The 24,949-nt window shown below is 49.0% G+C and overlaps 1 protein-coding gene across 1 annotated transcript in view; it reads right to left on the bottom strand.

Moving 5' to 3' along the window:
* The window catches only part of LOC146811996 (inactive serine/threonine-protein kinase TEX14-like), a 696,679-nt gene that overhangs the window by 328,166 nt on the left and 343,564 nt on the right, over positions 1 to 24,949 (bottom strand). Inside the window, exon 3 of the mRNA XM_085615117.1 lies at positions 12,607 to 12,721. Coding sequence (XP_085471243.1) covers positions 12,607 to 12,721 — 115 coding nt within the window. The remainder of the gene's footprint in view (positions 1 to 12,606; positions 12,722 to 24,949) is intronic.

Here is a 24,949-nt window from a genome sequence, read left to right as displayed (position 1 = left end):
CACAGAATCCTTTTGAAATACCGCTTAGTTTATTTTGCAAAGATTACACCACAGGAGCGGCAGCCATTACGCGTTTCGTCCCTCCCTGGGGACTTGATCACATGACGCGCTTTTGCCAATAGGAAAGCTTTTTATAGGCTATACACTTTTTTTCAGTTTGGTTTTTTTCTTTTACTCTTTTTTGTTTCGTTTTTTTCCCACTATAACTTTATGTGACACAATTGTGCTTTAACTTCATCCTTAACAATTATTCATAGCTAGTAAACGACATCAATCTGCATTGTTTGTTGTCATCACAATTTAACATTAGTTAGAAGGCAGTGTGTGCAAATTTGCAAATATATAAATAAATAAATAAATAAATAAATAAATAATTAAATATTTACTAAAATGCAAACGAAACACAATTTCATGTTTAAAATACATCCGTAAAATATCCATAAAAGCCCAGTTTATATATGGTGATTAAGTGCGTCACATTGCATGCTAAAATAGTTATTATAAATAAATAAATACATGCATCAAAACCTCACATCTCCGGATAAATCCTGGTTTGTTCGATCCGCCTTAAATACTTATTTTATTCATGGAATTAAAAAAAATTTTTCTGCTGAGTATTGGCTGAACTCGATAAATGATTTGCTTTTAATCATTACCATATAATGGGTTACCTTTGCTGGTATTCCACAGGGATATTATTGAACCTATGCGTTGTTAAATTTATATGCCTCGGTCTGGGCCTTTGTTCTAATCAATGTCTAATGTCTTTGTTTACTTGATCAAATCAACTTGGATGATGTTATTGTGTGTTACATAAAAAACCCGTGAGTGTCCGAAAACTAAGTGCTGATAAAAAAGTGCTAAGTGCCTAATATTAATCTAAAAAAGTGGTTAAAAACAGTTCACTATGGGAGGGAATTTTCAGCAGGTCTAGTGGTTAAAAAAGATGTCAGTCACTTTCATATTGTTTCAAATATTTTAGCTGCTGGGGTCACTTATTGAAAATGTTGTTTCATCTTTTGTTTACAATATTGTTTTGTCATTTCATTCAAAAAATGTTCCACGGAGTATATCTGAGGAGCATTTTAAGTTACTTATTTGGTGTCAATGCTGTTGGACCATATTAATTAATCTTACAGACTAGCATGGAGTTCATCAGAGCTATTGAGTCCATTTGGTTGCTTGGTATCTAGATTTAAAATGTAGTTCATTTCCAGGATGCGAAGGGTTTTTTCCCTGTTACCTCCCCGTTTATTTTTAGGGACGGAGTCCAAAAGGAAATATTTAAGATCCTTTGGATCTCCGTCATGTTGCTCATGGAAATGACGGGCCACCGGATATGCCTGATCATGATTTTTGATGGCCCTTATGTGTTGCAGAATACGTTTATGTCCTTGTAAGATGGTACTACCAATATATTTTAACTTGCATGGACATTCCAACACATAAATGACAAATTCGGTTTTACAATTTAGGGCCTTGGTGATAAGTTTGTTTGGTCCACCGAAGGGGGTTGCATATTCGGTGGTTGTTACCCCAAACTGACAAGCCTTGCATGTTTTGCATTTGTAAAATCCAGTCCTTTGAGCTAGCCATGATCCCTTGGCTATAGGGCCACAGGGGTCGTTGTCCACCAGAGTATCTTTCATTGAGGTATTTCTTCTGTATGTTATCGATGGTTTTTTGGGGATTGTGTCCCCTATAACCGGATCCTGTTTGATTAGATACCAGTTTTTATTGATAATTTTACGTACTTTTGACTCTTGTTGATTATATTCCAAGATAAATCTGAATTTGTTGTCTAATGTATCCGTTTTGCTCTCTTTGATTTTTTGCTTAAGGAGATTGTCCCTTGTTTTCAGATTGCTTTTATTTAAAGCTTTGGTTAGACATGCTTTGCTATAACCTCGTTCTCTAAATCTGGTTAAACATTCCATTTGTGCTGTTTCTAAATCATTCACGTTACTGCAGATGCGTTTAATTCGCAGTAACTCACCATAGGGAATGCTTTGCACTAGATGTTTTGGATGTGCACTTTTGGCATGGAGAATAGCATTCCCTGCCGTGGGTTTTCTATGGAGTCTGGTGTCTAGTTTATCTTGGTTAACAACAAGCTCGACATCAAGAAACACCACATTGGTTTTGCTAATGTTGGCGGTAAAACTAAGATTTAGATCATTGGTGTTAATAGATTCAATGAATTTTAGTGCTGACTCTTCGGTGCCCTGCCATACCAAAAAGAGGTCGTCTATGAATCTCCACCAACATTTTACGTGGGTTTCTAACGTTTCCATATAGTTGATTTTGAGAACCAGCTCCTCCCACCAGCCCATGTGAAGGCAGGCATAGCTGGGGGAGAAGCTGGCTCCCATGGCTACTCCCTGTAACTGCTGATACATAGCATTCTGAAACATAAACATGTTGTTCAACAAACACATTTCTACCATGTTTACTAGCATTTTGGTATGGTCAGAGTATTGAGTTCCTCTTTTCCACAAAAAGTATTGTAGTGCTCGTAAGCCATCCTTATGCTTGATCGAGGTGTACAGGGATGTCACATCAAGGGTGATCAATAAGTAGTCATTATGCCATGGAAAGTTTGCCATTTTAGCCAAAAAGTCTCCTGTGTCTTTGATGTACGATGCTAGTTTCTGGACATGTTCCTGTAGGAAGAAGTCAATGTAGATTGAGGTGTTCTCAAATATGCTGTTCCTTGCCGATATAATTGGCCTTCCTGGGGGATTTTTTTCATTTTTGTGTACTTTAGGGATAAAGTATAGAATGGGAATAGTGGGATTTGCATTCCATAAATACTTGTATTCATCTGTTGTTAATTGACCAGTGTCACGCCACCCCATCAGTTTCGTTTTGAACATCGTCTGTATTGAATTGAAGATCATTCTGTTGCTATTGCCATAGCACGTTTTATCATTGAGTTGGCGCATTGCTTCTGCCAAATAATCATCTCTTTTCCACAGTACAATGTTACCGCCTTTGTCCGCGTTCCTTATGACCACTTCCTTGTTATTTTTTATCTTAGTCATTAGCTGGTGATATTGGAGCTCTTTTTTATTTTTTACATTTTTATTTCTTTCTTTGATTGTAGTTTTATTCAGTTGTTTTAAGTCTTTGATGACTTGTTCCTGAAAGCTGTCAATTGTGTCCTTTATCATGAGCGGATAGAATTTTGACGGTGGTTTGAAGGGGGTCTTACATAATTTGATGTTGGTTGTCATCGTTTCACCACTGGTGTTGCTGTTCATTTGGTCATTTTCGTGAATCAAGTCATAAATAGTATCCACCAAATTATTGGATTCATTTTGGGCAATCCCTGGGGGAACAGTTTCTGCAAGTTGTTTATCCGTTTCAATTTGTGTTGCAGCAATTTTCTCTTTCTTTCTTGTTTGTGCATGATATTTTAAAAGCTTGAGTTTTCTGACGCTTTTATAAATATCCACACGAGATTTAGCGTAGTTGAATGAGCTCTCGGGACAGAATGACAGACCCAAGGCAAGAAGCTGTTTTTCTGCTGTGTTGAGGACTACGTCAGTTAAATTAATAACAGTTTTGTCACTGGTTGTTAGAGGACCTGCAGCCCCTATTTTTTCCAGAATTTCTTCTGCTGACGTCTTGGTGGTCGTTTGTTTGTTTTTCCGTTGGTTTGCTTTTCTTCTCTCTCTTCGTTTAATGTTTCGCCTCGCTTTGGATTCACTTGTTGCTTTCTTGGTCTGAGTGATTGGAGGCGCTCGCGGCATAAAAAATCCACCTCCTGAGAGAGTGTGTGTGTGTGTGCGTGTGTGTGTGTATATATATATATATATATATATATATATATATATATATATATATATATATATATATATATATATATATATATATGCAACAAAGGAGCAGAGAACTCTGGGAAGTTCTCAAGTTTGAGCAGAAAGCAGCTCCTAATTAGAGCACTTGCAACACCAGAGACACTCTAAATTTGCTCACCTCAAATGTCTGCTTTTCTATCAGTATTTAAGCACAAGATTAGCAAAGTGGCATCCACACTGAGATAGAAAGGGGAAAAGTGGTGACCCTTCAACACCTACTTTTAGCATCCTTGCCTAAATGTGTTCTTCCCACAGTGTATTGCTGGCTACTGCTGAATTAATAATGTACATCTTTGACATTCTTTAGGTTATCTTCAGTAGTATGGTGTCCAGCGCTGGCATAATTGTGGCTATCCTTGATGTCCAGAGGGATTCCTTGGCTTAATCATGCCAACCATGGCACAAAGGCAGCGATCTCAGTTATAATGATGGCCAGTTTTCACCTACTGTTTTTATCATTAGGAGCATGTTGTTCAGCTATAGACCAGTGGTGGTTTAGCCATATTGTTGCCAACCATGTAATACTGGGGTATCCTAGACATTATGGTTCCCATACCTGGCATGTCATAGTATTGCCAGGGCATGTGAGACATAATAGATCCATGTGAGGTATGTATTCAACGAGTAATTATTGAAAATGAAAATGTATTTCACAAACTAAATACCATCTGTTTGGAAAAGTGTTCCAGGGTATATTACAAATGAAAACTATTCATTTTACAGCAAAATTTATTTTTTCATAATCTGATGTTTGAAGACAAGATGAGTACATTCTGAAAATATATGTGTTAGACCGGCCCTCGTAACATAGCCATCCCTGTCCCCGCACCACATAACCTGACCCCTGCACCTCACGCAGCCCCCGAGGCCACGGCCTAGCCGATCCTTCCCACCAGAACACACACACACCCGACCCGGACTTCCCCGTCAGTGGCCTTCCTCCCTTCGGCCACACCGGGCCCGCGTGCCCACTCCATGCACCATGATGGCCGCCCGGCCCCAGCGCGACCCTGGCCTAGAGGCGCCACTCCAGCTGGAGGACATCGCGCTCCCATTGGGATGAGAGAGGGAGGAGCAGTTTCCATCGCACCTCTGAGCTCCCCTGGGAAGGTGGGTTTCGATCGGCCCTCTGGCCTCCCCGAGGGCTGGCTCCACGCCTGCTGGGTGTCTGGGACTCCTCCCGACCCGGCCCTGAAAGTATCAAAAGACAATGGCAGGAAACCCCGACAAGCGACCCCCAGGTGACAAGACCCCTGCCTGCACAGACTCCGGACATCAAAGAGGAGTCGTCCTATAACAAGGGGTGCTCTGGGACTGTCCGGCAGATTCGCCTTTGGAAACACCTGAGCCCTGCTGAGTGACTCGCGGCTCCCTGAAGATCGTAAGACCTCCGAACTTGTGCTTGAGCCCTGCTGAGTGACTCGCGGCTCCCTGAAGATCGTAAGACCTCCGAACTTGTGCTTGAGCCCTGCTGAGTGACTCGCGGCTCCCCGAAAGATCGTAAGACCTCCGACTTGTGCTTGAGCCCTGCTGAGTGACTCGCGGCTCCCACAGACTCTCTCGGTCCCGCCGGACCCCGACGACGACAAGCGTATCCCCCAGCTCGAGGATTGTGAGCTGTGTGCCGGATACGCTCCTGCATTTGATCCATATCCCCAAAGACTGTCCCGCTACCTCCTACCCCCCTACAAGACTCTGTGAGCCCGCGCTCCACTTGTATATATTTGCCTTGCTGATCATAAAGATCCTACAACTCCGATCTGATAAAGATTTGCTCTTAAGAACTCCCGGTGTGGTGTTTCTTTGTCGTGTGGTGCCGAGTGTACGATCCTAGATACGAGATTCCTCCCCTGAGGAGTCTCCCGCCAGTGCCCGGCTACGATACCTCGAGGGTTGGTCTCAGGATAGCCAGGGCCCCCTCCGGGCTCCTCTGAGGTCGCCTTCTAACATTGGTGGCAGCGGTGGGATTCGGGCCCATAATCTAGAGATCGTACCGTGAACGGCTGACGCACTACCGACAAAGATGGCAGAAGGAAACGCCGTGGTTCTCACAGAAAACGACACCAGTACCGTGTTCCAGGCGGAACAACTTGAGGAGTACACACACAGAGAATTGAAGCAATTCTGCAAAGAACTCTAAATCGCTACCACTGGTCTCAACACCAAAGAAGATATGCAGAAGGCACTAAAAGCTTGGGTGGATTCTGGAGCCCCCCGCCCAGAAGGAGCGGTGGAGCTCCACGACGAAGCTGGACCCTCCCAAGGAGAACGCAGCAGCAACCAGGTGCGAAGCTTCGTACCAGACGGGGGCCTATCCCCGGAGGAACTCGCAGACAGAGAAAGAAGTCGCCATCACGAACTCGAATTAGCCAAACTCAAAATCGAGGGCGAGTTGAAATTAGCCGAGAAAAAGCTAGCAGTGGAACAGATGCGGGTGCAAGGAGAACTAGAAGAGAAGAAACTCCAATGGGAACACGAAGGAAGGAGACTTCAACTGGAGCACGAACGCAGCTTGAAGGAAATGGAGCTAAAAGCAAAAGGCGAAGAAGCGCGGCCCCCGGGGAACCGAGAGGCGGCCTCCCCGGCGGAGCAGAAGGTCCACATCCCCAAGGATGTGGTCAAAGAATATTACAAAAACGATGACATTCAACAGTGGTTCAGGGCCTACGAGGTCGCCATGACCTCCCATCGGGTCCCGCAGAAGGATTGGGGGGCCGGGTTGTGGGGACGATTCCTGAGCGAAGGGAGAGACACCCTGCTCGACCTACCAACCTCCATGCAGACCTCCTACGACCACATGAAAGAGGCCCTCCTCACAAGGTACGGCCTCACCCCGGAGATGTACCGCCAGCGGTTCCGGGACTACAGGAAGATCCCGGGCACCACCTGGGTGGAGTATGTATACTTCTTCAGCCGCGCATTCGATGGGTGGATCAAGGGCAGCAAGGTAACCACCCTAGAAGAACTAACCAACCTCATGTTGTGGGAACACCTGGCTGCGAACTGCTTTGTGGAACTGCGCCAGCATCTGCTCGACAGCAAGCTCACGGATCCGAGAAAGCTGGCTGTCGAGGCGGATCGCTGGACCAACACCCGGGTCTCCCGGGGCCCTGTAGGACAGTACCCCCGAGCCAGTCAGGGACCACCCCGCCAGAGAGGGGGGGAACCAGGGAGGGCAGAGAGAGTCCCAGTCCAGTCCCCCGAAGACCCAACCTCCGCCTTTCCCGGCACCCCCACCAGCTGTATCTGGCCCCCCCCTGAGACGGGGGCACCGGGTGACCATCACTTGTTTCCGTTGTCAGAAGCCCGGGCATTACGCCAACGACCCTGAATGCCCCATGGCCCCACACACCACCCAGGCAGCACCCCCCGCTAGACAGATAGCCAATGTAGCACTGTGGGAGGAGGTTGAGGAGACCGTAGAGTGGGAACCCGCAGCCATGGCCCTAGTATCCTTAGGAGATAGAGAAATCGTCCCTGGAAGCCTCCTGCCCTCCAACACGAAGAAATATGGGCAGCTCGTAACGATCAATGGCCACCAAGTAGAAGCCCTCCGTGACACCGGGGCCAGCATCACCGGTGTCCTCAGTCATTTGGTCAACGAAGACCAGGTCCTCCCCAACGTCTTTTGCCCGGTCATTTCCGCTGACAACACGGAAAGTCTGTGTAAAGTAGCCCTGGTGCCTTTTGAATGGGGAGGGGTGGTCGGTAAACTGAAAGTCGCAGTGAGAACCTCCCAGCCAGTCGACTGTCTCCTGGGGAACGACCTGGAAAGTTCCCCCTGGAAACAAGTCGAGCGCAAGACCCACCTAGGGATGATGGGTCTCCCTGTGTGGGTGTGCGCCACCACCCGATCCATGGCGGCCCGACTGACACCCCTGGGGGAAGTTGACGACGCCCCGACCACTGGAGATAGGATGGTCCCCGCCGAGGGTCCCCACATCCCCCCACAAGGGTCGGTCGCCAGTGACGAACCCCCACCTTCCGACTCCACACAGGTCACCGAGTTAGGCGATCTGCCCGAATTGGCCCAGTGGCGCCACGAGGGGGGCCCCTCCCGAGAGGAGTTCTGCCGAGAGCAGGCTACCTGTCCTTCCCTGGTCGGGCCCTGGCAACAGGCAGAGGCCCAGGCCGCGGGCGACCAAACTGGAACGCACCGGGTGTATTGGGAGAATGACCTTTTGTACAGCGAGCAGAAGTCGGTGGAGCTGGGATACGCCCGTGTGCTGGTGGTACCCCTACGCTTCCGAGACCTCCTCCTGAGCTTGGCCCACGACGTTCCCCTCGCAGGCCACTTGGGCCAGGACAAAACCTACAGTCGCCTTGTGACTCACTTCTACTGGCCCAGAATGAAAGCAGATGTAGAAGCCCACTGCAAGTCCTGTCCCACGTGCCAGGCCAGTGGGAAGAGCGGAGGAAAGCGCAAGGCTCCCCTCCAACCCTTCCCTGTCGTCAGTACCCCTTTTGAGCGGGTCGGGATCGACATCGTGGGGCCTCTGGACCCCCCAACCTCCCAAGGGCACCGCTTTATCCTCGTCCTGGTGGATCATGCCACCCGATACCCTGAAGCCCTACCCCTGCGCACCGTCACAGCCCCCGTGGTGGGCCGGGCGTTGATGGGAATCTTCTCCCGTATGGGTTTTCCCCGCGAGGTCGTGAGCGATCGCGGTACGAACTTCATCTCCAGATACATGACGTCCTTGCGGCAACAATGCGGAGTGTCCTATAAATTCACCACCCCCAAGGAAACGGCCTGGTAGAGCGGTTTAACCGGACTCTGAAGGGGATGATCGCGGGCCTAGAAGAGCCCCTCCGGCGTAAGTGGGACGTCCTGCTCCCCTGCCTCCTGTTCGCCTACCGAGAAGTTCCCCAGAAATCCTTGGGGTTCAGCCCCTTTGAGTTACTCTACGGGCACCCCGTCCGGGGGCCCCTCAGCCTGGTCAAGGAAGGGTGGGAGGCGGCGCCCCGAGGCCACCCCCGAGATGTGTTCCGATACGTCCTGACTCTCCGAAACCAGACTAGGAAGTTCCGAGAGATGGCCGAGGCCAACCTGGAGGCGAGCCAGGAAGAGATGAAGCGCTGGTACGACCAGAATGCCACTCTGGTCGAGTTTCAGCCGGGCCAGCAGGAATGGGTCATGGCCCCCGTGAAACCCTGCGCCCTCCAGGATAAATGGACCGGGCCCTTCAAAGTGGTTGAGCGGAAGAGCCAGGTCACGTACTTGGTGGACGTCCAGTCCCCACGGGACCCCCTCCGGGTCCTCCATGTGAACCGCCTCAAGCCCCACTTTGTGCGGACGGAGCTGAGCCTCCTGCTGGCCACTGATGACGGGAACGAGGAGGAGTCGGATCCCCTCCCAGATCTCCTGTGCACCAAAGAGAAGGACGGCTTCGTAGAGGGAGTGAACCTCTCCCCATCCCTCACTTCCCAGCAACGTGAGGATTGCCGCCAGCTCCTAGGGCAGTTTTCCGACCTCTTCTCCCTGGTCCCCAAAGTCACCGACTGGTGTGTCCATGACGTGGACACCGGAGACAGCCCGCCGGTGAAACACCGAGCCTACCGAGTCCCTGGTCGGGTCCGGTCCTGCATTCAAGCCGAGGTCTCGAAGATGTTGACCTTAGGAGTGATCGAACCCTCAGACAGTCCCTGGGCCAGCCCCGTGGTTCTGGTCCCGAAAGCAGCTGCCCCCGGTGTCGCCCCAGAACTCCGCTTCTGCGTGGACTACCGGGGACTCAATGAAGTCACCCGAGCCGATGCCCACCCCATTCCCCGAGCCGACGAGCTCATTGACCGACTCGGGGCTGCTCGGTTCCTCAGCACCTTCGATCTCACCTGCGGCTACTGGCAAATTGCGCTCACAGAAGGAGCCAAGGAGCGGTCCGCCTTCTCCACCCCGGATGGGCACTATCGCTTTCGCGTGATGCCCTTCGGGATGAAAAATGCCCCGGCCACCTTCCAGCGACTGGTAAATAGAGTCCTGGCCGGGCTGGAAAAATTCAGCGCTGCCTATCTAGACGATATCGCAGTTTTTAGTTCCGAATGGAGTGAGCACCTCCAGCACCTCCGGAGGGTGCTAACCGCCCTGCGCCAGGCAGGCCTCACCGTGAAAGCCAGCAAGTGCCAGATCGGGCAAGGTTCGGTAACCTACCTGGGGCACCAGGTCGGAAGCGGCCAGGTCGCCCCTCTACAGCCCAAAATCGACGCCATCCTAGCCTGGGACCCCCCACTACCCAAACGGAGGTCCGAGCCTTTCTGGGCCTCACGGGCTACTACCGGAGATTCATCCGGGGGTACGGCAGCCTCGTCGGTCCCCTCACGGGACTCACGTCCAAGAAACAGCCCAAGAAAGTGCAGTGGACCCCTGCCTGCCAAGAGGCGTTCGATGCCCTGAAAGCGGCCATGTGCACTGCCCCCGTCCTCCAGGCCCCCGACTACTCCAAGGAGTTTGTGGTCCAAACGGACGCCTCCGAGCATGGAATTGGGGCCGTCCTGTCCTAGGTGAATGACCAAGGCCTAGACCAGCCCGTAGCCTTCCTCAGCCGAAGGCTGTTGCCCAGAGAACAGAGATGGAGCACCATCGAGCGCGAGGCGTTCGCCGTAGTCTGGGCCCTCAAGAAGTTACGCCCTTACCTGTTCGGCACCCATTTCAAGGTCCAAACCGACCATCGCCCCTTGCGATGGCTCATGCAGATGCGAGGAGAAAACCCCAAGCTACTGCGGTGGTCAATCTCCCTCCAGGGGATGGATTTCACCGTGGAGCATCGCCCTGGTACTGACCACGCCAACGCCGATGGCCTCAGCGAAGAGAACCCCCAAGAGGATGGGTAGTTCTCTCCGGCTTTCAGCTGGGGGGGACACGTGTTAGACCCGGCCCTCGTAACATAGCCATCCCTGTCCCCGCACCACATAACCTGACCCCTGCACCTCACGCAGCCCCCAAGCCCACGGCCTAGCCGATCCTTCCCACCAGAACACACACACACCCGACCCGGACTTCCCCGTCCGTGGCATTCCTCCCTTCGGCCACACCGGGCCCGCGTGCCCACTCCATGCACCATGATGGCCGCCCGGCCCCAGCGCGACCCTGGCCTAGAGGCGCCACTCCGGCTGGAGGACATCGTGCTCCCATTGGGATGAGAGAGGGAGGAGCAGTTTCCATCGCACCTCTGAGCTCCCCTGGGAAGGTGGGTTTCGATCGGCCCTCCGGCCTCCCCAAGGGCTGGCTCCACGCCTGCTGGGTGTCTGGGACTCCTCCCGACCCGGCCCTGAAAGGATCAAAAGACAATGGCAGGAAACCCCGACAAGCGACCCCCAGGTGACAAGACCCCTGCCTGCACAGACTCCGGACATCAAAGATGAGTCGTCCTATAACAAGGGGTGCTCTGGGACTGTCCGGCAGATTCGCCTTTGGAAACACCTGAGCCCTGCTGAGTGACTCGCGGCTCCCTGAAGATCGTAAGACCTCCGAACTTGTGCTTGAGCCCTGCTGAGTGACTCGCAGCTCCCTGAAGATCGTAAGACCTCCGAACTTGTGCTTGAGCCCTGCTGAGTGACTCGCGGCTCCCTGAAGATCGTAAGACCTCCGAACTTGTGCTTGAGCCCTGCTGAGTGACTCGCGGCTCCCCGAAAGATCGTAAGACCTCCGACTTGTGCTTGAGCCCTGCTGAGTGACTCGCGGCTCCCACAGACTCTCTTGGTCCCGCCGGACCCCGACGACGACAAGCGTATCCCCCAGCTCGAGGATTGTGAGCTGTGCGCCGGGTACGCTCCTGCATTTGATCCATATCCCCAAAGACTGTCCCGCTACCTCCTATCCCCCTCCAAGACTCTGTGAGCCCGCGCTCCACTTGTATATATTTGCCTTGCTGATCATAAAGATCCTACTACTCTGATCTGATAAAGATTTGCTCTTAAGAACTCCCGGTGTGGTGTCTCTTTGTCGTGTGGTGCCGAGTGTACGATCCTAGATACGAGATTCCTCCCCTGAGGAGTCTCCCGCCAGTGCCCGGCTACGATACCTCGAGGGTTGGTCTCAGGATAGCCAGGGCCCCCTCCGGGCTCCTCTGAGGTCGCCTTCTAACAATATGTAAATTGGACGTTGAAAGATAATTAATGCTAAGTTAGAGATATCTTGCTGATGTTATACCCCTTGCTTCCAGAGTTGTTAATTCATTACTTATGTAGAGGTTTTCAGATGTATAAAGATATTTATGACACTGCAAATTGTATCCCTGTCCTGATTCAAAAAAGTGATCACTACTTGTAATCCTGCATTGGGTGGTCTCTAAAGTAATCCTGTCTGATTTGTACCCCATTTTAAAAGCAATACAAAACAATAATATGATTAGTAGTAGTTTTCAAAGTGTTACATTCTTCAAAAGTGATGCAAAGGTTGGAGAGGCCTCTGATCTGGATACCCTTATCAAACAGGTAAATCCCAAACCATATTCTAATATTCTAATACATAAACCCATTCCCAACTGGCATATCCATACAGATATTCTCTTAAATCCATAAAATAAAGGAGCATACCCAAACCCACAGCAAATCTTCCCCAACATCCACAAAGAATTAATCAAAATGTACTTAAGATCTAGTAGACCTACACAGACCTACCACAAACCCATACCAAGCCATCCAAAAAGTTATACAGCTCTACCTGGACACTCGCAGAAGCTTACCCTTGCAACTTCTAAGATGTATAATCAGTATCTATATTAAGGGGAAACCGAATGATACTCACTGGTTAGGGTTTGCTCCATACAAGAGAAGAAAATCAACAGTCTCCAGTTGACCAAACAACGCTGCAAGGAAGAGGGGTGTCTGGCCAGCACTGTTCTCTGAATCAACATCCATTCCTTTAAAAAACAGACATTAAGAATCAAATTGGGAAGCCCAGGAATATACCAGTGCTACCTAATAAAAAACAAATTAGACCATTAGTGCTATTTTTTGAATAGTTAAGACCAATGTTCCCTTTAACTTTTTCCTCAGTGTGCAGTGGAGGGTCTCTGTGCGCTGCAACCATGGCTATGTGTGCCAGGAACCAGACCGTGCGTGTGTGCAGCGCCAAATATTGGAGGTCTCTCAAAGGGGCGTGGCTGACGTAATTAAGGGCGTGGTTAAAAACACTTAAACTAAAAATCTGTGCTTAGCTCTGGTATGTTGCTGCTTCTGTCATTCCATCAAGATATATACTACATAAGTAGCATTACACCTACAACAAGCCAGGACCATCAGTGGTTTTGTCACTGGTTGTTGGTTGCATAAATTAGCAACAACTACAACTTTGTTGTACAGAATATTGAAAATGGGTTAGTCCTTGAGGGAGAGGTTGCTGCATAATGGCTAAAGCTGCTGACATTGGAGCTGTGGAGGGGAAGAAGGTTTGAGTCTCAGCATCTGCTCGCCATCCCGTGATTCTGGACAAATCACTAATCCCCATGCCTACCAAAAATTATATGAACAATGTCGTTTGTGTAATGTAACTGTTACCCCTGTAAAACGCTCCAATACCTTCGGGTAAAGTTTGCTCAATATAGAGCTGACAATATTTACTAACAAAAGAGTACAGCAAGTTTAAAAACACGGCGTGTGCTTTCAGATTAAACTGAAAGCACATGCTGCGTTTTTAAGCTTGCTGTATTCTTGTGTTACTAAAGAGCGGCTGAGGGGCAGATTGTGTGCATTTGTTTAAATATTCATGTTAATCACAGCTTGTGAAGGGGCTGCACTTAACATGAATACTTAAACAAAAGCACACAATCTGCCCCACAGCCGTACATTACTAACAAAACAGTACAGAAAGTTTAAAAACAGGGTGTGTGCTTTCAGATTAAACTGAAAGTACAAGCTGTGTTTTTAAACTTGCTGTATTCCTGTGTTACGAAAGAGCGGCTGCAGGGCAAATTGTGTGCTTTTGTTTAAGTATTCATGTTAATCACAGCTCGTGAAGGGGTTGCAATTAACATGACTACTTAAACAAAAGCACACAATCTGCCCTGCAGCCGCTCTTTAGTAACACAAGAGTACAGCAAGTGCCCCCAGCCCAAAAACGCCAAGAAAGACTTACCTGCCACTCTCGACTCTTCCTCTGCCGTCCACACCGCATCCAGGAAATGGCCGTTTTTCGCGCCGTTCGCTATTTTAAAGGGATATCAAAGGGGATGATGGACAAAGCGTTTGAACAAATAAAACACTCACCCCCAGTCAACTGATCTGGGTTTAATCCATCATCATTCTTTAGCTCACTCCACCACCCGAACCCGAAACCGGTCCCAGGATGCTTGTGTCCGGTGTAGGGAAGACATGGCTTGGCAGTTCGGGCTGGACTGTTCCCATGAGGCACAGGGTCAGACTGATTTGCATATGGCCATGTCTGAACTGGGGTGGTGGAGTGAGCTAAAGAACGATGATGGATTAAACCCAGATCAGTTGACTGGGGGTGAGTGTTTGATTTGCTCAAACGCTCCGTCCATCATCTCCTTTGGTATCGCGCTTTTTTAAAGCGGCGGCGCGAACAATCTCGCCGGAGGTCCTGTGTGTGTGCGCGCTCCACACACGGCAGTGCGCGCCCGCGGGAAAAGAGGTGCGCACACGCACACCTTAAAGGGAACAGTGGTCAAGACAACGTGGCAGTCATCCTGGAAGCATGGAAAAACATGTTCCAAGATGACTGGCAACAGCTATTGGCTTTGTCATTGGTTGCATAATTACATCACGTAGCACTGGCAAAACAAACAGCTGTGGCTGGGAATCTTGGAATGTTACTTTTTAAACTTTCAACATGGCTGGCATGTTGCATTTATATGTAATGTGATGTCCATCATGGAAGTATAAAAAGCAATGTCTATGCTGGTACCGTTTATGAGCACTGGCAAAACCAATAGTGGCCAGTGGTAACAGAGAGCCTGAGGAGGGGTGAGACAGAGACACTAAGTCGGAGGTGGGATTCAGGGGAACTTGGAATTATTTGGGGAGAGAGGGTGTTGTACCATAAGACATTTCAGTAATGTATGGAGTGCGCAGTCCAATTAAAAACTTATGAGTGAGCTACTGCTTTCGGAGCGAGCTCACGTGTCAAAAGTAAATGCATTTCATACCTGAGGGCCTTGCTGTGGTGGGAGGGGATTGGAATGATGTGATGGATGTGGCCAGTGATAAATGGAGGTCGGGGGGTCTATCTGAGGCCCGCCATTCTACTAAGCTGCAGTCCTTAGTGACGAGTCTTGATTGGGTCGAACCCTGGCGAAGGATTTGTGGTAATACGCAGGGCTATACGTATCTTTCGGCGGTTCATGGTTCCTTCTCCCGACTAGATTATTTGTTCATTCCACGGGTCTTCGACAGCAGAGTGGTGGTGGCTGTCTGATCGCATCGCCCTTTATGCCAACGATGTCATGTTCTTTCTTACCAACCTGGAACAAACGGGCCCTCGGCTGCTACGTATCATGCAGGTTTTCGGGGAAATGTCCGGTTTATACATGAACCCTCGGAAGTCCACTTTGTGGGTGTTGGGAGGTCGGGCGAGCTCGGTTCTTGAGCGTCGTCTGTACAAGTGGTACAAGGGGGCATGAAATACCTGGGGGTGTACCTGTCCGACTCTCCCGCCACGGCCTGGGTGCGTAATCTTGCACCTGTATGGGAGCAGGTGCGCGAGGACATTAAGACCTGGTCCCACATGCCCCTGTCCATCTACGGCCAGTCAGCCATTTTTAAAATGGTGTCGCTCCCGCGACTACTGTATCAACTACAAAATCATCCCTATCCAATTCCCCCGTGGTGATTCCGGCAGGTGAATTCAGTTTTGGGACAGTGCCTTTGGGAGGGGGAGCTGTAAGGGTGGCGGTCCGGAGGTGTTTCCTCTCTAGGTATTGTGGGGGGCTGGCAACCTCCGATATCTGGTCCTACTATGTTGCCTTGCATCTACTTGTCCTCAACGAGTGGTGGTATGGAGACAGGACAGACCCAGCGTACGCCGTGGAGCGGCGCTGCATGGGGGACCACTCCCTACACACTATTCTTTACTCTGTTCCGTTGAGGCGTCTCTTAACGTCTGCCACGCAGATTGTGTTTCAGATTTGGAGGCAGGCATTGCGAAGGATAGGCTGGTGGAATAGACTGACTAGGGAGAGCCCATTATGCCACAACCGCCGTTTTCCGCAGGTTCTGGGCCTCTCTGGGTTCCGCGATAGGGATATCATCGGGATATCTACTCTGGGGGACGTTATGCGTGGCACGGTGGTGAAATCCTTTCAAGACCTCCAGATGGCTTTTCAGATGCCTAAGACTCAGTTTTTTTAATATTTACAATTTCGGCATGCCATCGCCCTCAGCTTGGAGGGTCTGGACTCACTGCCGGAGGTCAGTCCGGTAGAAGCTAAAGTTTTTATGGGGGATCCCCTGGATCTTAAGATCTCCAAAATGTATCAGTCTCTGGTTACGCACTGTTCCCCATCATTGCAGCGTCTGAGGGAGGCCTGGGAGGGGGATGTGGGCCAGATGGAAGAAGAAGACTGGACAGAAGCTTTGGCTTCCGCACGTGGGGCGGCTATTGCAGTGCGCCTGCGACTTATCCAATTTAAATACCTCCACTGGGTTTATTTTACCAGGGTTAAGCTCTGGAGGGCGGGCTTGGTGGCTTCCCCAGGATGTCTCCGCTGTGGGCATGAAGAGGGGACCCTGATACGTAACCATATGGTACTGTACAGCGCTAGCATGCTTCTGGAGGGGGGTACTGGCCTGTCTCTCTGAGGTTCTGGGGTGGGAGCTTCCTCACTCACCGAAATTAGTTCTGCTTCATGTGATGGAAGGGATTAGAGGCAACATCTATAAGCGACATCTCATGCTCCTAGGCTTTACTTTAGCGAAGAGAGATGTAGCTAGGGCCTGGAAGGCGGTGGTTGCCCCTTCGGTCTCGATTTGGAAAAATAGCATGGACTTTAGTATGGGCCTCAAGCTCCCCATTTTTTAGGCCAGAGGTTGCCCTAGGAAGCACTATAAGATCTGGAGGCGCTGGGTGGATTATCGAGGCCTGGAGCTAGAGGTGCTGCGGGGGGACCGGGGTCGTGACCCGGAGTAACCAGTTGGGCTCTCCCGTTTCTTGAACTCCCCTATGTGTGGTTCGCGATTCCTTAGTAGATCATGGTATTGTGGATGTTGAGCTCTTGTGTAGATTGATGGCAGCTTTGGTCAGTAATATGTTGTTCCGGAACATGGAGATTGTGCGCGGGGGGTGGGTTGGGAGGTGGGGAAGTTGGCTATTTTTGGCTATTTTGAGCGCAGCTCCGCCCACTTCCTCATTTTAGCTGCATGTGCTCTACTTCTTCCTCAACACGGGTAAGCCACTGAGCCAGCACACTTGTGTATGCACTTGATATCCTTTATCTTTCTTCAGTTTACATGCCTGTCCTACAAGTAAATACTTAGCTTACCTAAGCGCATTTGTCTTCCTGGCACTAACTTTACATTTCTGATCTGTTTCTCCTTTAATTATTGACATTGTGCCAATACACTCATATTTCAATGCCAGTACTAGAATGCCTCAGATATTTCAAGTTTACAGCAAAGTTTCTGCTTTAATTATCAACGTTATACCAATACGCTTATATTTCAATGCCAGTGCTACATTGCTTTAGATATTTCAAGTTTACAGTAACGTTTCTTTAAAGCTTGAGGGTGTTTGTTGGAATTGGCTCAAGTTAACTTGGAAATACTTATTGACTTCTCAGAACTGTGTCATTACCTGTGTCAACTCTTCATTGGATGGTGGCATCTTAAACAATTGTTTGAAATGGCCTCAAACAATTTAGCTCAGAACTCATTACTTCTATAACTTCATGGCAAGCCTTTGATTAGATGGAACGCTTGATTAAGATCTTTTGAAAACTATTTAAGCACAGTTGGAGCAGATGTCTTTGAACCTAAAAGAAAAGCTCCTATTTTGTTTAGTCATTGGCAAATGAAGGGCAGTAAGTTTTTGATAATTTGCCTCCAGCTGCTGCCACATCTGGACAATATGGTGACTCTAATGGGTACTCAGAAGTGATTAAAAGACTTAGAGTCAAATTCTCAGAACGACCTAGCATTCTATTGGAGAGATTTAATTTTTTCAAGAAGAAACAAACAACTGATAAAACTGTTGAAGAATTCATATCAGCATTAAGGGCATTAGCTGCTACATGCAATTTTGGAGCATCTGGTGACAAATACATTCAAGATCAGTTTGTTTATAGCTGCTTTTCAAAAAAGATACAAGAAAGACTACTCAGTTGCAGAGACCATCTTTTGTCAGAGGTTGCTGATCTGGCCAAAAGCATTGAACATTTAGTAATCGCCAGTCACATGATGGCTCAGGAATCCACTCAGATATCTTCAACAAATTGTTAATGCTGTGGGGTATTCTGAGCATGTTGATTGTGTACACATTAAGGGCAAAGTCATTAAGAAAGTTCAACATTATACTAACACTTTTTGTTTCAGGTGCTGATCTAAATTCCCTTTAAGCAATTATATGCAATGTCCAGTGGTAGGTAAACGTTGCAATAAGTGCAAGAGATTAGCTCACTTTCACAGTGTTTGCAGTTAAACAGCATTGACTTAAATGAAGAGTACTGTCATGTGGATCTATCATATATGGCCCAGATTCTGGAGATTGACTCCTTGTCCACTAACAAAATGAAGGAACCTTTATGTCAGGTAATTCTAAAGTCCAAAATAACCCTTAACATGATGTGCGACTTAAGTTCTCCTATTACTATCATATCTTATTACCTTATTTTAGCAATAGTGGGGGTCTAATGTTATTCTGAGCACACCGGACATACATCCTAAATCTTATGGTGATCAGAATATCAATATGGTTGGGTTCTTCATAGACACTCTGTCTTGTCTAGGCAGGTCAAAGTCAACTAAAATCTACGTTGCAGTCAAGGGTAGAAATATAGTTGGCTAGCAGGACCTTGCAAAATTTGGTAGTATGCTTGTGTCTGGTGCTGATTCACCAGTCAGGATAGCAAATGTTTCTTTATTCACTACTGATGATTTTAATCCCACTGAAGGTATTGTTGAAAGATTTCCTGAAATCTGTTCTGGTAAGATTGGTCTCATTCAGAAAAATGTGCAAACAATTACCTTGAAGACGCATGCTATACCTGTTACACACAAAGTGAGACCTATCCCCTTAAGTGTTAGGGTTGAATTGAAAAAGCTATTAGGGAAGTTAGTTGGAGATGACATTATCAAACCCAATCAATCAATCAATAAGGGTTCTTGTAAAGCACCACTACTCAAACCTTAGGGTCTCAACACGCTGCCGGGGGAGGAGGGTCTGCAGTCCAGTCAAAGAGCAAGGTCTTGAGGTCCTTCCCGAATTGAGACAGAGATGGTGATTGCTTGAGATGTAGAGTCAGGAAGTTCCAGGTCTTCGAGCGAGGTAGGAGAAGGATCTTCTTCCAGCTGTGGTCTTTCGGATCCGTGGGATGGTGACCAAGGCCAGTTGAGCAGAGCAGAGATGTCTGGTGGGTGTGAGGAAGGAGAGGCGGCAGTTGAGGTATGCAGGTCCAGCGTTGTGGAGGGCTTTGTAGGCATGCGTGAGGAGCTTGGAAGTAATTATTTTGTTGATCGGGAGCCAGTGGAGGTCTCTCAGGTGACCGGTGATATGGCTGTGTCGGGTGGGTCTGGTGGAGGCATTCTGTAAGTTCTGTGGTTTCTTTAGGAGCTTTATGGTGGTACCAGCGTAGAGTGCATTGCCGTAGTCCTGTCTGCTTTTGATGAGTGAGTGAGTGACCTACTTGAAAATCTTCCGAAGCAGACACAGCTTGTGGAAGTAGGAGGACAAGATGGTGTTGATTTGGCGATTCAGAGAGAGCGAGGAGTCTAGGATGATGCCGAGGTTATGTGCGTGGTCCGTGGGTGTGGGGCGCTGTGGGCCACCAGGAGTCGTTTCAAGCGGAGGGGGTGGAGCCCTGGATGAGGACTTTGATCTTGTCTGAATTGAGCTTGATGCATCTGGCCGTCATCCAGGTAGCGACATCCTGTTGTGGAAGTTGCTCATGTTGGCTGTGGGATCGTCTGTGAGGGAGAGAATCAGCTGGGTGTCATTGGCGTAGGAGACAATATTGAGTCTGTGGCTTCTTACGATGGCTGCAAGCAGGGCCTTTAATGGGTGGGGACCAGGGAGAATCCCTGGGGCACTCCACAGCTGATATCTGTGGGTTCTGAGTAGAATGGTAGAGGTCTGACCTGTTCAGCCGGTGAGGAAGGAGCGGATCCATTCTAGGGCTATGTCATGTATGGCATCGTCATAGAGTCTTGCACAGAGGGAGTGTTTGCAGACGGTCTTGAAGGCTGCCGAGAGGTCCAGTAGGATGAGGGTTGCAATTTCACCACGGTCCAGGAGAGTGTGGATGTAATCTGTAGCAGCAAGGAGCATAGTCTTGGTACTGTGGCTGAGTCTGGAGCTTGATTGGGAGAGGTCCAGAATTTGGTTTGTTTCGATGAACTCAGAGACTGGGCGTTGATGGCGTTCTCAATGACTTTGGCTGGGAAGGGGAGCAGAGAGGTGGGTCTGTAGTTCTTGAGGTCCGACAGGTCGACAAAGGGTTTCTTCAGCAGGAGTTGATCTCTGCGTGTTTCCAGCTTCAGGGAAGGTGCAGTCTTGATGGAACAGTTGATGCTGCAGCACAGTTCGGGGACGATGGAATCTGCTGAAGATGTGGTAAGAGCAGGGATCTGAGGGGGCTCCAGAGTGGATGCTCTTCTTGATCCTTAGGGTGTCGTCAGTGGTGAGGGTAGTCCAGTTGGGCAGGGTCTGGAGCCATTGGGTGCGGTGGTTGCAGGTGGGATGGGTTGCTCTTGGGTTGCAAAGCTGTCGTAATTCTGCTTAATCTTGTGTTGGAAGAATGTGGCGAGGTTGTTGCAGAGGTCTTGAGAGGGGGAATGTCTGCTGTCTCCTTGCTGGGTTTGGCGAATTCTTTGACCACGGTGAAGAGTTCTCTGCTGTTGTGTGCGTTGACATTGATGTGTTCCTGTATAGCGGTTTGTTTTCTTTGTAGTTCTGATTAGGTGGTGGTGTGCGTTGACGGCTGTTTTGAAGGCTGCGTGGTCTGCCAAGATCTTGCTGCTTCCTGCTTTGTTCTAGCCATCTGCAGGTGCGCCTGGATTCTTGGAGGGCGGGAGAGACCCAGCTTGCTTTCTTGGAGGGCTGCTTGTCTGAGGGGAGCCAGTGTATCAGCACAGTTGGAGATCCAATGGTGGTGTTTGCGTGCTGAGGCGTTGGCGTACGTGGATGTTGGTGGTGGGGTTCTGCTGAGGGAGGTGGTGAGGTGGTATTCGGTTACCTTGTTCCAGCTTCTGTGAGGATGGCAGTGGGCGTGGTGGTGTATGGTGGGTTTGGCGAAGGAGAAGCTGACACAGTGGTGGTCGGTCCAATGTAGCTTGGAGGTTTCGCTGACAGAGATTTTGTTGCATGCAGAGACAATAGGGTCGAGCGTGTCCTGCTGAGTGGGTTGGAGAGGTGACTAGTTGCTTGAGTTTGACGGTGGCGTGGCTCTCCGGTGGAAGAGGTGTGGTCTACGAGGTTGTCCAGGTGGAAATTGAGGTCGCCAAGGAGGATGTAGTCCGTTGAGGCGAGAGCGCAGTGAGCGATAAGTCGGCTATGGCTTTGCTGACGAAGTAGGGTCCGGGGGGGGTGGGGGTCTGTAGACGAGGGTGCAGCAGAGGCTGGTGTTTTGGGTTGGTCTGAATATGAAAGTGGAGAAGTTCCATGTCAGGTAAGAGGTCGTCAGAGCAGGTTGTGGGACGGAGGGTGTGTTTGCATACAATGGAGATGCCTCCTCCCGGCCAGTTGGCACAGTCCTTGCGGATGATTTTGTAGCTGTCGGGGATGGTGGTTGCAATGTTGTGGGCTGAGATGGGGTTCATCCATGTTTCGGTGAAGAAGGGGACGTTGCGGAGATGGAATCGAGCAGGTCCCAGATCTCTATGGTATGTCTTTTGAGGAAGCAGGAGTTGAGTAGAATGCAGCTGAGGTGGTCAGGTCCTGTTCTAGTTGGCCGTGCGGTAGGTGGGTCTGGTGTGCAGAGGCAGAAGGAAGGAGAAGGCGCAGTTGCAGCAGGTGAATGGGTCTTGGATGTCCTTGGGAGACGCAAGATGGCAGCATCCAGTGGGGCGTCTGGGGTTCAGTGCATGGAGGGTGCTGGAGTCATAGTCGTAGGGGATGCGAGAACCAGGGTCCCTGACGCTAGGCGCGGTACAGGCGCATACGACCACAAACTGGCTTGCCTTTGGCGCTCCAGCCGCACGCCCACTGCTTGCGCCTGCCATTAAGTAGAGGTGGGAAGGTGCTGGTCAGCTGGAAGGCGAGAAGCCATGCTGGGAGGGGTCGGGCCGCAGGACAGGAACGTGAAAGGAGCACAAAGAAGGGCGCAGAAGGAAAAGGGCACAGAAGGAGATACAAAAAAAGAGAAATAACACAGAGAGTCATACAGTAGAGAAACACAAAAAATACAGAAAACAGAAAGAAATAAAGAGAACAGAAAGACAGACAGACATTACTCACTACTGGACCACCGGGGACGAGTCGCAAGTGAGAGCCTGCGGCTGGTACAGGGGCTCTAACTCAGAACCTGGGCACAGGAGGGCAGACCAAGACTAGGTGGAGCTGCGCCGTGGGGGAGCAACGCATGCTGACAAGGTCAGTTAGGTGGCTCCTTCACTGCGCTGAAGCTGCGCTTAAGTAGTGGTGGGAGGTAAGTGCTAATCAAATGGGAGGCGGAAAGCTGCACTGGGAGGGGGCAGGCCGCAGGGGCAGGCAGCAGCAATTGCGGGAAGCATGAAGGGAGGACAAAGAACAGCGCTGATAGAGATAAAATAAGAGAAATAGCACAGAAAGAGAAATATAGTAGAGAAATACAATAAATACAGGAATAAAAAGAAATACAGAGAACAGAAAGACAGACAGACAATACTCACCACTGGCACACCAGGGATGAAGCACAGGCGGGTGGAGGAGGGCCTTGAACTTAGGATCTGGGCCAGGAGGGCAGACTACTACTAGGTGGAGCTGCATGGCGGAGAAGCAATGCACGCTGGCAAGGTCACCGACTCCTCTGAATGGATAAGTCCTATTGTAATTGTCTGCAAAAAGGATGGTGGGATTCACTACTGCACTGATCTGTGCAGTCTCAATAGGAACATTGTCGTTGAGTGACATCTTCTGCCCAAGGTTCAAGACTTACTTACCAACACTGGAGACTCTAACATTTTAACACTTTTAGATCTCAAATCAACTTATCACCAGTTTCCATCACATGAAAGGTCCCAAGAGTTAACTACCTTTGTAACTCCTTTCGGAGCATTTAAGTTTTGAAGGCTCCTTTTTAGATTGGCTTCAGCAGCTAGTGTTTTTCAGCACCTCACGGGTACCATATTGGAGGGTGTGGGTGAGGTACAAGCATTTAAAGAGGATGTGCTGATTTTTGCAAAATCATTACCTGAACATAATCGCACTCTTGGAACAGTTTTCACTAAATTTCTAAAGTTTGGTATCTCTCTTCGCACAGATAAAAGCTAATTTCAAGCAGAAAACATTGACTACTTAGGACACTCTATCACTCCCAATGGTATTCTTGCAAATGGTCATTGGTTTAAGCTATTGAAGAGACACATCTACCCAGTGACAAAGATATACTTAGCTCCTTTCTCGGGCTAAGCTAATAATATTCAAGGATTGTGTAAGGATATGCTTGTTTTGTACAGCCTTGAGGAGTTTGATCAAGAAAGGAGTAAGGTATATCTGGTCTGATGATGTGCAAGAAACTTTTAAGAAAATGAAGTAACTCATTATTTCACCCCCAGCTTTAATTTCATTCGTAGCAGGCAGAAAGAGTATCAAAACTGTTGATGCCAGTCATGTTGGTTTGGGGGCTCTGTTTTCACAGTTATGTAAGGACAAATAAAACAACATTGCCTTTGCCTCTCGCTCTCTCAGTAGTGTGAAAGCCAATTACAGCACCATTGAGCAAGAGGCATTGGTATGATGTTGGGCAGTGGAACGGTTCAAGACTTTCATTTGAGGTTCCCATTTTGATCTATTCATAAACCATTACTCCACCTGTTGAGTAGCAATGGTTCAGGGAAAGCATCATCACAATTGGTTGGATTGTTCTCAAAGCTACAAGAATGGTAGTTTACAGTACAATACATATTTGGCGGTAAAAACATAAGAGCAAACTGTCTCTCCAGGTTACCTATCAGAGGTGAAGAATGAGATTTGCCTAGCTGTAGTGCTGGTAAGTTCCAATTCTATTAAGGACACAGAGGCGAGGATTATGCCTTCGTCCTTCGCTTTATTCGCTTTATTCTCACAGTCTCAAACAGGAGTCCTTTCAACCTTTCTGTCCCCATTCCAGTCAGCCAGCATAATCTCTCCATGCTGTTTCCTCTTCCTCTTTCCTGTCAGATTTCACACTTCTTGTTTGGAACCATAATTTCCTGCAAAACAGGTAATGTTGGAACCAATTGCAGTATAGCACAAGCAACAATAACACATGAGTAACGTTCACAACTCATTACCACAGTTCGAAGGACCCATGAATACCTTACTTACAGTAGAACGGGGAGGGTCCACATCTGCAGACCTCATTGGGCGGGATAATCCTCGCCTCCTTGTCCTTAATAGAAGTGGAACTTACCAGCACTACAGCTAGGCTAATTCTCATTCTATGTCAGGACCGGAGGCTCAGAATATGCCAGTTCAAAGCTTGTCGACTACTAGCCTTGCCACCTCCAGAACTGGTTTGAAATAAAACCTCTTAAAGGTAGAGTTAGAGGACCCATCGGCAGTGCGCATCAGATCTTCCAAACGCGCACCTAGGGAAAAAGCCTTAGAGGCCATCGCTCCTCTCGCCGAATGAGCTCCAAACTGATTAGTATCAATCCCCGCCTCCTGCATAACCCAACACACCCATCTTGCGATGGTCGGGGACGAGACTGCTCTGTACGTTTTACGTAGCGCAATGAGCAGCTGCTTCTCACCCTGAGGGCGAGTTTCCTCAGTTAGTTCTTCGTAAGCATGGAGGCACTGC

The sequence above is a fragment of the Triturus cristatus genome, chromosome 7 (assembly GCF_964204655.1).
Source record: "Triturus cristatus chromosome 7, aTriCri1.1, whole genome shotgun sequence".
Lineage (NCBI taxonomy): Eukaryota > Metazoa > Chordata > Amphibia > Caudata > Salamandridae > Triturus > Triturus cristatus.
Note: the sequence above shows the minus strand (reverse complement) of the source record. Positions and strands in the feature narration are given on the sequence as shown.